This window comes from Ahaetulla prasina, chromosome 4 (genome assembly GCF_028640845.1).
Source record: "Ahaetulla prasina isolate Xishuangbanna chromosome 4, ASM2864084v1, whole genome shotgun sequence".
Taxonomy (NCBI): Eukaryota; Metazoa; Chordata; class Lepidosauria; order Squamata; family Colubridae; genus Ahaetulla; species Ahaetulla prasina.
The window spans coordinates 12,778,205-12,791,947 of NC_080542.1; the positions used below are offsets into that span (position 1 = coordinate 12,778,205).

The 13,743-nt window shown below is 41.0% G+C and overlaps 1 protein-coding gene across 1 annotated transcript; it reads right to left on the minus strand.

The window, feature by feature from the left end:
* Nucleotides 1-1,433: 1,433 nt before the first annotated feature.
* Nucleotides 1,434-13,213, minus strand: LOC131197915 (vomeronasal type-2 receptor 26-like). The gene is made up of 3 exons (XM_058182417.1): nt 12,923-13,213; nt 4,830-4,956; nt 1,434-2,329 (listed from the first exon to the last, which is right to left on the minus strand). Exons 1-3 carry the CDS (start codon nt 13,211-13,213, stop codon nt 1,434-1,436), a joined length of 1,314 nt encoding a protein of 437 aa, XP_058038400.1.
* Nucleotides 13,214-13,743: the final 530 nt, after the last annotated feature.

The window sequence follows — 13,743 nt, forward strand, 5'->3', positions numbered from 1 at the left end:
GATTTGTTCCCCCATTAGTTTACATTTACTGAGAATTCATACAAAACAATACAATTAATGTATTTTCATGAGTACATACATTGTCAATAGGCAAGCTCAACACAACATACTGGAAAGCATTGGATTTACCTCACGTCCAAGCTGCATCTGCCTAAGATACTTCCCATCACAGTAGCCTTTAAAAGACAGTCTTCTTTTTTAACATGGGTAGTTTCTGCAGAGAACACTATTCTCAGGACAAAAATGCCTTTCATGCATATTAAGATAAAGTTGCATAAATATAAGAGTTTGATAGGGTGCTACAAATAGAAAAATGGATCTATTGTACATATTCTGTAGGACCCAATGTTTTACTTTATAAAAACCCTAATACACAAAGAAAAATGTAAAATTCTACCCTCACGCTTATGAAATGTAACTCAGTTGGTAATATGTTTAGAAGAAAGGATTAGTGAATGATACAGCCTACCTATCAAGATCACTGAGGTGTAATTTACAAAACTCTAGATAAAGATTGCTTTTTAACTAGTAAACATCCTATACAGAGCACATACCAACTGATAATCTAAAGACATTAACTGAAATTTAGATGTTCCTGTTTTAAAACATTCATTACTTTCATTTAATCCTGGGATTCAATTAGAATTTAGAAATAATTTCTTGTTAATTTATTACTACTTGACTTTTTAATTGTACACTAGTAGATTTTTTTTTCTATATTTCCTTTTTTTCTTGTATGCATGTTGGAATTATATTAATGCAGCTACCTGAGATTAAAAAAGGAAAAATACATTATTTCAGAGAAGGAAAGGAAACGGAAGGGAAGGGAAGGGAAGAGAAGAGAAGAGAAGAGAAGAGAAGAGAAGGAATTTGGTAATTTTTGAGGGCCTATCTACATCATTTTTTTTATTGAAAAAGTTTTACAAAAACAAATAAATTCCCCCCCCTCCTCCAAAACCGCCCTCCCCCCACCAGACTTCCCGGATCAAACACAAGGTATAGTTCAATAAACAAACATTCATACATTAAATTTTTAAGATCTAACACCATTATAATCCTTCTCTTTCACATATCCTGACTTCCTCCTTTAAAATCAAAAATTACATCTTTCATTCAAAGGCAATCTGATATCTCTTAATCTAGTATCTGTTTTGAATATAGTCAATCCAATTCTTCCATTCGTTTAAATATTTTTCTTGAGTACTGTCTTTCAAGAAGGCTGAGATTTTGGCCATCTCTGCCAAACTGGAGACTTTCAATATCCATTCTTCTATTGTAGGTAATTCTTTTTTCTTCCAGTACTATCCAATCAGTAGCCTTGCTGCTGTTATTAAGTTCAAAATCAATTTAGTATCAGTTACTGTACAATCCATCGTAATCCCTAAAAGGAAAAATGTGGTTGGAACTTAATCTTCATAATCTAAAATGTATGCCTATTTTCGAATAAGCTGTTCTCGGTTATTCAGTTCAGGTCTTACCACAACAATATAGCATTTAGGGAAAAAGATGCAACCGAATAACCCAGCGCTGGAAGCCAAGATGGAGAAGATCTCCACAGCCACCATGTATTTTCCTTTAGTGCACAAATAGGTTGGGATGAACGACAACCAAACGCTGCAAAACACCAGCATGCTGAAGGTGATGAACTTGGCTTCATTAAAACTGTCTGGCAACTTCCTGGCTAGAAAGGCTACAGTGAAACAGATAATAGCCAGAAAACCCAAGTAGCCTAAAATGCAATAAAACATAGTAACTGAGCCTTCATTACATAAAACAATGACTTCCTTTGTCATTGAGCGCACATCCACATCAGGGAATGGGGGGAATATTGCCAGCCACAGAACACAGATTCCTGCTTGAAAGATGGAGCATGTGAACACAATGGAATAGGCCAGTCTTTTCCCCACCCATTTCCTCATACTGGATCCTGGTATGGTAGCCATGAAAGCCAAAACCACTGAAATCGTTTTTGCCAGAATGCCTGAAAGGGAGACAGAAAAGACGAAGCCAAAAGTGGTCTGGCGAAGAAAGCAGGTGGCTTGGTTAGGTCTTCCAATAAACAACAAGGGACAGAGGAAACACAAGAGGAGAGAGATGAGAAGAATATAGGTGAGACTCCGATTGTTGGCTTTCACAATGGCCGTATCATGGTGCTTCAAGAAGATGCCTAGCACCAGAACTGTGATCAGAGAAAGTGAAAGTGCTGAGAAAGTTGCAACGATAGCCAAAGGATCTTCAAAAGTGAGAAAGTTTGGAATTTTAGGAAGGCATCGATCCTGGAATTTGTTTGGATAGTGATCCTCTGGACATCTGAGACATGTTTCTGTATCTGAAATCAACAAACATAAATTTACTCAGAAAGAATCACAATTCAAATCTCTGGTGTAACATGCTCACAGAAACCCAGATGTATATCCATACAGTTTATGTGATGCAGCAAAGTATTTTTATATTAAATAGCTCTGAATGATGCCTTAGTTTTTGTAGGTAAGGTTTTTATTTATTTCCTGCCTGGAGTATATGGGCAAGACTGTGATTTGTCCTTCATTCCTTTGCTTTTGAACAAGTTACAGATCCATCTTTCTATAGCAGTGGTCACCAATTGGTGGTCCATAGACCACTGGTGGTCCACAAGAAAATTTTGGTGGTCCACAGAAATTTTTTTTTGCATTTTTTTATATTGCACTAAATCAGGGGTCCTCAAACTACGGCCCCTGGGACAGATACGTGCAATGAATGTTTGTGTTGCTGCAGAGAGTCTTCCCTTCGAGGTCTTTTTGTGTGGGTCAGAGGGGGGCTGAAATTCCGACTTGGGGTCTGCTTCAGCCTCCTGGTTCAAGGCTTTGGGCGATGGCTGGAGGGAAGTGCCACTGCTGGCAAAGAGCCAGAGGACTTTGTTACAGTGGGACTGCATCATGGCCTGGAACTGGCTGACCATCTCAGCCCACTGAGCCTCCAGGAGCCTGTACCTGGCTTTGCACTCCTGCAGGTCATCCCTCTGCTTGGAAAGCCTATGCTCATAGTCCTCAGGGAGGTGCTTCTGCTGAGCCTTCTTCTCGGTCAGATCCAATTTGAACTGAGCTGTTTTGTCAACTCTTTCTCTTAGCTCCAACTCCTGCTTCCTGTTGGGGCCCTAAGGAGCCCAGGTGGGGAGAGGAGGGTCGAATAGAAGCTGTCAAGGCCCCCCTCGATATGAGTGACATTGAGTAGGCCACATTCACCCAGCCAGTCATTAGGCAGATCATATTAGTGGTCCACAGGATTTAAAATTATGAATTTAGTGGTCCATGAGGTCCGAAAGGTTGGTGACCCCTGTTCTATAGCATGGTTTAGGAACAAATCCTTTAAATTAGCCAGGAAGTTTCTTCAAATAGCTTTCTAGTAGCTCTTGACATCTACTGCTGTTTAAATGTCCAATGCCTTGAAATGGACAAACAGTTGCTCATAAAAGCAATTTTCAATTAATCATACAATCAACCACGTTCTTCCAGGACACATCTGCAACTTTACAGAATGAATCTTGACTCATATCTCCTTTTAACTGATAAGATTGCATTTGTTACTCTTTCTCCTTATTTATTCACTCTTGATCCTAAACTATTACATTCACAGTTTCTAGATTATTTTGTTCAATTTGTTTTCCAGATTAGATGATTAGCTGGTGTTAAATGAACTATTATGAAATATTATTTGTGAAGTTCATTTAGCCGAAAAAGAATGATTTTAACAGTAAAATGCCAATGGAGAAATGTTGGAAGATCAACAACTGAGTTTTCTAACTACCGTATTTTTTGGAGTATAAAACACACTCCCCCCCACCCGCCAAAAGAGGGTGAAAATTTGTGTGCAGCTTATACACCAAATGTAGCCCTACCCACCTGCTGGCCCCTACCCTTTGGCCTCTGTCTCCCAGCAATTTACCTCCTTGCAGCAAACAGCAAACAGCAAACAGCCTGTTTCAGCTCCAGCACAGCCTGATTAGCACAAGCAGTTGATTGTCGGTTGGATCGGCCTCCTGACCCTCAGCTGTTTCAGGCTGCAGGGATTTCCATAGTGTATTGCCATGCAGGCCTCTGCTGTTTGCTGCAAGGAGGCAAATAGCTGGGAGGCAGATTTTTTTTGTTCTTGTACTAATCAGGCTGTGCTGAAAATGAAACTAAAGCAGGCTGTTTGCTATTTGGTGCAATGAGGCAGATTATTATTATTATTATTATTATTATTATTATTATTATTATTATTATTATTATTATTATTATTATTATTATTATTATTATTAAAATTTCTATACCGCCCTTCTCCCGAAGGACTCAGGGCGGTTTACAGCCAACATAAAATAGTATTTATAAATAAAATTAAAAGACAATATAAAAATCTAATTCAAATTGGCTAGCACCTATTAAAATTATTCAAAGAACAATAATAAAACCCCACTTAAAACAGTAGGACATTAGGCCAACCCTGCGCGATGAAATAAAAAAGTCTTGAGCTCGCGTCGGAAGGTCCGGAGGTCGGGGAGTAATCGTAACCCCAGAGGAAGCTCATTCAAGAGGGTAGGTGCCCCCACAGAGAAGGCTCTCCCCCTGGGGAGAGGCAGAGGCAAGTTTTTTTTTCTTGTTTTCCTCCTCAAAAAAGATAGGTGTGTCTTACAGTCCAGAGCATCTTATACTCCGAAAAATATGGTAACTAAATATTTATAAAGGAAAAGTTGCATCCAAATCATTTAATTTTTTAAAAAAAATATATTTTATATACATACTGAATCTGGAGAACAATTTCTTACATTTCCCCCCCCTGAATCACTTTCTATACCTTTGCACAATGTATCCTACCCTCTTGGTTTGAGAACATCCCATCTGGACATAGAGCACAATCATAGCAGCAAAATTTCTCTCCATCCTTCTTTTTCTTACTGTAGCCAGGATGGCACTTTTCATTACACAGGGAAAGAGGTGGTACCTATCCAAAAATATAGAAATGGTTCTAGTATTAAGGAAATCCCTAGAGGATCCATCTCACATTTGAGTGCTTCACTTGATGTATTTGGAGGAACCATCTACTATATCCGTGTTGGCGAACCTATGGCATGTGTGCCAGAAGTGGCACGCGAAACCGTCCTGTGCCAAATGAACGCCCTTGCCAGCTCCTTGTCACGTTCCTGTGCTCAAATGCGTGCTGGTCTGCTGGCCGTCATGTGCGCGTGGTGCCGGTGGATCGCGCATGTGTGAGGCAGCACGCATGTCATAGGTTTGCCAACATGCAAGCGTGAGGTGGCACGCGTGCCATTGGTTTGCCAACGTGCATGCACGATGGATCGCCACATTTCTGGGGTCACCAGCATTGGATGCACGACTGCCTGTTTGAGCACAGGAATGTGATGGGAGCCAGCAAGGCTTTGCATTTGGCATGGGACAGTTTTGTGTGCCACTTCCGGCATGTGGGCGGCATGCGAGAACGCCGAAGGTTCGCCATCACTGTACTATATGTTTCCAGAATAGGAAACTGTATCTCTTCCATGAAGATTTTCATTCCGACAATGATGGATGTTTCAACTAAGATAGCGCAAAATAAAATAACCACTGATTTAATAATTTTTGCCAGATTGTTAAGGTACACATGGACATCTAATTGTTTCCAATTACTATTACTTGCATATGTTTGATTGAAGCAACCTAGTGTGTTTACCCAAAGGGGCTTTTCCAAAAAGCAACTGGAATTTCCTGATGCTTTCCTTGAAAATGTTTCTCTTCTCCTCCAAAGGAGTTTCTCCAGGATGGGAAGTGAAATGTTTCCAAAAAACAAACAAAACAACAACAACAAGAAACTCCAGCTGTCTTTTGGAAAAGCACCTTTGGGACAACCATGACCTGGGTGATTGAGAATCTCTATAGACAATCAGCAAGTTTAAACAATATGATAAATTAAATCAGAATAAAATTGGGGTTCTGCCTGTTCTAGAACACGGTCATCATATGAGCATGTTTCATGAAATAGGCTATTGCATTAATTCATTCTATTGCTTCATCTGTTTGGGCATGATGTACAAACGCAGGAATTAAATTTGTTAACCCCAGTTTGGAATTTACTGTCTTCTGTGTAGTCAGAGAATGAATGTTTCCAGTTCAACCACTTTTCTAGTTTCTTTGTAAGAGGAACTTTCTGTGGGGTCAAAGAGATCTCCTCTGGACCAGGAATCGTTGTCCTGATCTACTAGCATCATTAGAAGTGAACATTGTTCTTTCAAAAACATTACTGTCATTTCCCCACCTGAGTGAAATCTCTCTCCCATTCAATTTTATCTTCATCAATAGTAAATCCTTTGTGAGGATCCAACCTCCCAACTTGGACCTTGATATAGGAATTATTAGAAAAAGTGACCAAGTTTGTAATATCAAATCCGCCTGCTAATTCTCCATGTTCATTAAACGTAATTTCATCTCCAGCACTATTGTTAAATGAAATCCTCTGAAGAAATGAATGAAGCTGCATAAGAAGAAAAAAATGAAGTAACAGGCGGTAAAGGATTGCAATGTCTTTTCTCCTGGGGGAGAAAAGATGCCTCCCTGTTTGAAAGGCAAATCACACAACAAAGCAATGATTAAAATAGTAAATGTTAACTTGGATTCTATTCTTTTCTTTAAATCACAAAACTGGATCTCACTTATTTTGGCTATGTCCTGAGCGGGAATTCATTGCAGAAAGCAATTGCGTTCAGAAGAATTAGCAGTAAAATTGACACCAGGCAGAACATAGAAAAAACTCAGAGAAGTAATGCAAAATTGGAAAATGTGGCCTATAGAGTCATGGAGAATCAGACATGAGCTGTTGTGCCTCACCCTCCCTCCTCCCCTCAGCCGGGCCCCTCACATTTCCTGCCATCGGAGCCAGAGACTGATAGTGCAGAAGAATGGCCTGGCATGCCTCCAGCCCCCAGCCCTGGCACCGTGCCCGGACAAACTGAGCAAACAAACCTCCCTCCTACAGCGTGTGAGCACGAAGCCAGCCATGAGCTGGAATTGCCGGCAGCTGGGGACAAAACGATGCAGTGGACAGATCCCCGCTTCTGGAGAATGGAGAGGCGACGTCAGCAAAAGGAAGGAAGGGGCAGGCCTGGATAAGTGCTGAGTCATGGTACCACATCCCATGGCCTATATAAAGGATCTGCTTTCTGGCATTCCTTGAGTCAGGCAAAGTCTTATCTGGTTGCTGAAGTCACACCTTGGATTCCTGCCTGCCCTGAGAACTCTGACAGGAATTTGGCAGAGCTGCAGAGGCTTCGTGGCCATGCTTGATACAGACTTCCCAGACCCGGCTGTCGGAGGAGGAGTGGGACACGACATGAGCAGAGGTGTATTCAGCCGGTTCGGACTAGTTTGCCCGAACCGGTAGCAGAAATGGCCCACCCATCTGCCCCTGCTCTACGCCATTGTATTTAGGCACATTTTTGAGGCTGGGTGCATGCGCGGAATGCATGCATGCCAGCAAAGCGCATGCACAGATGGGATGTGTGAACGGGATGCATGCATTCACATTTGCGAACCGGTAGGGAAAGTAAGTGAACACCACCCCTAGACGTGACTGAATGGATAACATTGTCAACATCATCATTATTTTCTTTAAATAATTACAGGTGAAACTCAAAAAATTAGAATATCGTGCAAAAGTTCATTTATTTCAGTAATGCAACGTAAAAGGTGAAACTAATATATGAGATAGACTCATTACATGCAAAGCGAGATAATTCAAGCCTTGATTTGACATAATTTTGATGATTATGGTTTACAGGTCATGAAAACCCTAAATTCACAATCTCAGAAAATTAGAATATTACATGAAATCAATAAAACAAGGATTGTACATAGAACAAGATCGGACCTCTGAAAAGTATAAGCATGCATATGTATTCAGTACTTGGCTTGGGCTCCTTTGGCATCACTTACTGCCTCAATGCGACGTGGCATGGATGCTATCAGCCTGTGGCACTGCTGAGGTGTTATGGAAGACCAGGATGCTTCAATAGCGGCCTTCAGCTCTTCTGCATTGTACATCTGCATGCTTATATTTTTCAGAGGTCCAATATTGTTCTATGTACAATCCTTGTTTTATTGATTTCATGTAATATTCTAATTTTCTGAGATTGTGAATTTGGGGTTTCATAAGCTGTACAGTAAGCCATAATCATCAAAATTATGACAAATCAAGGCTTGAACTATCTCGCTTTGCCTGTAATGAGTCTATCTCATATATTAAGTTTCACCTTTTACGTTGCATTACTGAAATAAATGAACTTTTATTTTATTTATTTTATTTTATTTTATTTTATTTTTTTGTATTTGTATACCGCCCTATCTCCCTAGGGACTCAGGGCGGTTCACAGCCAACTAAAAATATACATATAAATACAAAATAAAACATCAGTTAAAAAACTTATTAGAAATGGCCGAATAATTAAAAATAACATATACATAATAAAACCCATTTAAAACCAATTTAAATTTTAAAATCTAATCCAGTCCTGCGCAGATAAATAGATGTGTTTTAAGCTCGCGGCGGAAGGTTCGGAGGTCAGGAAGCTGACGAAGTCCTGGGAGAAGTTCGTTCCAGAGGGTGGAGGCCCCCACAGAGAAGGCCCTTCCCCTGGGCGTCACCAGCCGGCACTTCCTAGCCGACGGCACCCTGAGGAGTCCCTCTCTGTGAGAGCGCACGGGTCGGTGAGAGGTATTCGGTAGCAGCAGGCGGTCCCATAAATAACCCGGCCCTAAGCCATGGAGCGCTTTGAAGATAGTTACCAAAACCTTGAAGCACACCCAGAAGGCCACAGGTAGCCAGTGCAGTCTGCGCAGGAAAGGTGTCACATGGGAGCCATGAGGGGCTCCCTCTATCACCCACGCAGCCGCATTCTGAACTAAGTGGAGCCTCTGGGTGCTCCTCAAGGGGAGCCCCATGTAGAGAGCATTGCAGTAGTCCAGACGGGACGTCATGAGAGCATGAGTGACCGTGCATAGGGCATCCCGGTCTAGAAAGGGGCGCAACTGGCGAACCAGGCGAACCTGGTAGAAAGCTCTCCTGGAGACGGCCGTCAAATGGTCTTCAAAAGACAGCCATTCATCCAGGAGGATGCCCAAGTTGTGCACCCTCTCCATCGGGGCCAATGACTCGCCCCCAACAGTCAGCCGCGGTCGTAGCTGACTGTACCGGGATGCCGGCATCCACAGCCACTCTGTCTTGGAGGGATTGAGCTTGAGCCTGTTTCTCCCCATCCAGACCCGTACGGCTTCCAGGCACTGGGACAGCACTTCGATAGCTTCGTTGGGGTGGCCCGGTGTGGAAAAGTACAGCTGAGTATCATCAGCGTACAGCTGGTACCTCACACCGAAGCCACTAATGATCTCACCCAGCGGCTTCATATAGATGTTGAACAGGAGGGGTGAGAGAATCGACCCCTGAGGCACCCCACAAGTGAGGCACCTCGGGGCCGACCTCTGCCCTCCTGTCAACACCGTCTGCGACCGATCGGAGAGATAGGAGGAGAACCACCGATAAACGGTGCCTCCCACCACCAATCCCTCCAACCGGTGCAGCAAGATACTGCGGTCGATGGTATCAAAAGCCACTGAGAGGTCTAATAGGACCAAGGCAGAGGAACAACCCCTATCCCTGGCCCTCCAGAGATCATCAACCAATAAGATTTTGCACGATATTCTAATTTTTCGAGTTTTACATGTATAATTTTTTACATGTATAATCTTCTGGTGATCTCACAATAAAAGCATGAACTGCCGTGGTGGCTCAGGCTGTAATATAGCCTGTTATTAAAACACAGCTGCCTGCAATTACTGCAGGTTCTAGTCCCACCAGGCCCAAGGTTGACTCAGCCTTCCATCCATTATAAGGTAGGTAAAATGAGGACCCAGATTGTTGGGGGGGCAATAAGTTGACTTTGTAAATATACAAATAGAATGAGACTATTGCCTTACACACTGTAAGCCGCCCTGAGTCTTCGGAGAAGGGCGGGATATAAATGTAAATTAAAAAAAACTGGATGTGATCCCACCTAGCATCCAAGAACAGAAAAGGTTAGATGGATCTTATCAATATTTTTAAATATTGTGTTTAGTCATTCAAGTGATATTACCTGCCAAGGTTTTATATTCTGAGGTGACCGTCTGCCTCCCTGTTTCAATGGTCTGTGGTTGACTCTGGTTGAGTACATTGCATGTAAAGTATGAGCCAATGCATAGACAGCATTATAGATACTATAACTGTGACCGAGCATGCTCATTTCAAAGTATGGTGCAGGAAGATCCTTTAAGGTTTTCTTTCTATTACATGGTAGAAAGGCGAGACTTAACACATTGATTCTGAAAAGGAAACAGTTGAATGCTTGTGGCCAGAATTCATGAATAAAACCATCTTTTTCTTCCCAAAAGGGATTGACAGTCTCAAGAAATTGTTGAAAACCTTGAATTTGCTTTGAGTGAATGTTGAAAGAAAGAGCTCCATGGAAGATTTGGGGTTTCACATCAAGAATTTTTTGAAAGTGAAATAAGGTGAAATCAACTTGGGCGGTAGTAACCCATACCCTTTTTGGACTGTATTTCTCCTTTTCCCGTGGAAATATATTTTGCATGGTCTGAGTTGTTTGTATAGCGACTATCAACCAAGTAATGGATGCAGTTTCTCCATGAACAAGGACAACTTTAGCTGTACTTAGCATAAAATTCTTCAAAATGTCCATTCTCTCAAAGACCATTGTATCTATTTCATCAAAAAAATAGATATGTTTTGTCAACCTTTCTGAGAAAGCTGGACAGATCCCTTTCTGTAAAAGCATTTGCTCAACTGTCTGTAAGAAATATGTTCCACTCTCATCATCTGTGGCCATGAGTCCAATCCACTGCCATTGGAAATACAGAAGCAATTGGACAAGTCCTTGGTATTGAAGTAATTCACCGGGAACCATGCGGAGAAAAGGAGCAGAACGGAGCTGATCATTGGATGCTGGTTCAAATGAGCCATATGAAATCTAAAAAAAAAAAAAAGTGAAAATTTCAGAGTTCAAACAGGGATTTTAGGGTTCATTCCCCCCCCTCCCTGAATCATTATTTCATTGATTGATTTAAGCACATCTTTTCTGATCCCGAAATGCCAGTACAAGTCTGACAATGAAGACTCTCAGTTAACCCTTAACCACAGATGTACTATTTCTGCTATGCTATTACAGACATGAGGTCATAATGACCTCAGTAGCAAAAAGTCATTCAATGTTTTCATGGTTGGATCTAAAAATTGATGTCTAGAACAATAAACCAAAAAAATGTATTGATCTCTAACAAATCCACATCGCGCAGGTCACTTTTTTGTTTCTCCATCTTTCTTCTCTAATTTTTACATTGGTGCACTGAATGATGGCACTAATAATTTCTTTAGAAAATAATAATTTCCAAATCTCTTGGGGAGTAGGTGAATTTCTGAGATTTCTAGCTGCTGGCTGTAGTCCAGGTAATTGCACAACAATATTGTGACTAGCGTTTATGGACCTATTGCTTCCGAAAGGTGCAGAAGAATATTTGAATGTGTTCTTCCCATATAAATTATTGCATGACGTAGATTGTACCTGGTTATCAATTTCATTGGGAGCTTCATCATTGCTCATATTAGAATCAGCGGTGACGACAGGTTCCTCATCGTCCGTTACAAAATTTTTGTCACAATCTAATTCTACTTCACTCAGATCATTCTTTGCTTCTCCATACCATTTTAGAATAGTTTATTTGAAGTTTGGATCACCAAATCACACTCTTTTTGGTGGAAAACTTGGCCCCAACGTTTTTTTTTAAAAAAAATACATTAACAAAGATCTGCGGTCCAAATGACCACAATTCAAATTCAAATGCCACTACAGAAAACACCAAATAACTGATGCAAACGCAATGCTGCATACACTCTTATTGGTGGGAAAACAAAAGCTATCTACGAGACCGCCTTCTGCCACTGATAGCCTCCCAACGACCTGTGGGCTCCCACAGAGCGGGCCTCCTCAGGGTGCCGTCAACCAAAAAATGTCGGTTGGCGACCCGCGGGGGAGGGCCTTCTCTGTGGCAGCACCGGCCCTATGGAACGAGCTGCCTCCGGGGTTACGACAACTCCCTGACCTCTGGGCCTTCAAACGTGAACTGAAGACTTTACTATTTCATCATGCGGGACTAGCCTAAGAAATATTTTATTGTAATTTTAAACAGGTTTTAAATCAGTCTTTGACCGTTTTAGTGTTTCGGTCATTAAATATTTGGTTTTAATTTGTTTTTAAATATTGCTATTTATATTTGTATTTTAATATGGCTGTAAACCGCCCTGAGTCCTTCGGGAGAAGGGCGGGATAGAAATCTAATTATAAATAAATAAATAAAATATAAATTCGCAACTGGAACGGTCCATTTCTAAAAATAGGGGTGTTCCAAACATTTTGGAAAACTGTTGCGGTCACTATGACCGCAGGTCTGTGGTTATGGGTTAACTGGGCAAAAGTGTCTGAAGTTTGAATCATGGCAACTGGACATCTTTATTGTTTAGCTAGAGCCATTTTGGTGCTCATCCATTTTTTTGCCATTGCTTTCTTCCTAGGGTTGAGAGTGACTGGCCCAAGGTCATCCAGCTGGCTTCATTTCAAGACAGGATTAGAAATACTGGCCTGGGGCTTAACCCCTACAACAAACTGGCTCCTAAATATTCAAATTAGTCTGGCCTAATCTAAATCTTCTGAATCTAGCGCACACATTTATGAATATGATATTGTAAATAGTGAAATCAATTCAGCGTTTTTTGTTTTCACCTTATTACGGCACTCTCACCTAAAGGATCATTATAGTGGTAGCATTAATGAAGGCAAAAGATGAATAAAAATGGAGAATTTCTCATGTGTTACCTGTGGAATCTTATAAAGATGTAAGATATCTGCCATGCATGAGGTTGTATCAGAGCCAAATCCCCCAATGACTCCTATTATGTTTTTCTGACTGCCACATTTGTAGTTTGGAACAAACTCTTGTGAAGTGAAGAGCAGGTCCAAAATGGTGCGGTAAGTCATCTTTGAATCAGAGTAGCTGTCAAAGATGTGGAACCCAAGAGTAGTGTTGGGTAAAATCTTGGGATTATTGTTGATCTCATCAATAGCGAAGACCAAAGCTAGAATATGCTGGTAGAACTTGGTCACCATTCTGGAAATGGAGGACATTTTTGTTAGATGATAGTTTTAAACAGTGCACAAAATCAGTATGTTTAGGACATACTGATGTAGTTTTGAATGGAAAATTGTCTGTCCCTCAGTATACAAAAGGAACACATTGTAAGTACAGTTAATCAAATTAGCATCCTCTTTGAAAATGTATTGTGATTATCCTGGAATGAATTCAGGCTTTCATGCCATAACATGAAACATGTTTTGCTCAGTTTTTAACCAAAGTAATCTTTGATTTCCCAGAGCTGTTCTCAGTAGCATGGAGTTGTCAAAACAGAATTTTGTTTCCACTTTTTGTTTCCACTTTTTGTTTTCAAAAGCTTGAAAGTGGAAAGCAATGGATGAATAAACTTTTAAAAAGTCAGGCTACTGATTCTCCTATCTCAGTGTTGATACCCTGAAGTGTAGTCATCTAGGGCTTAAGCTGGGTTGTCCAGATAATTCTGTTCATAACTGGCAGAATGACTAAATCCATTCCTAAGAAATCATCGACACAGGCTCAAATCCGT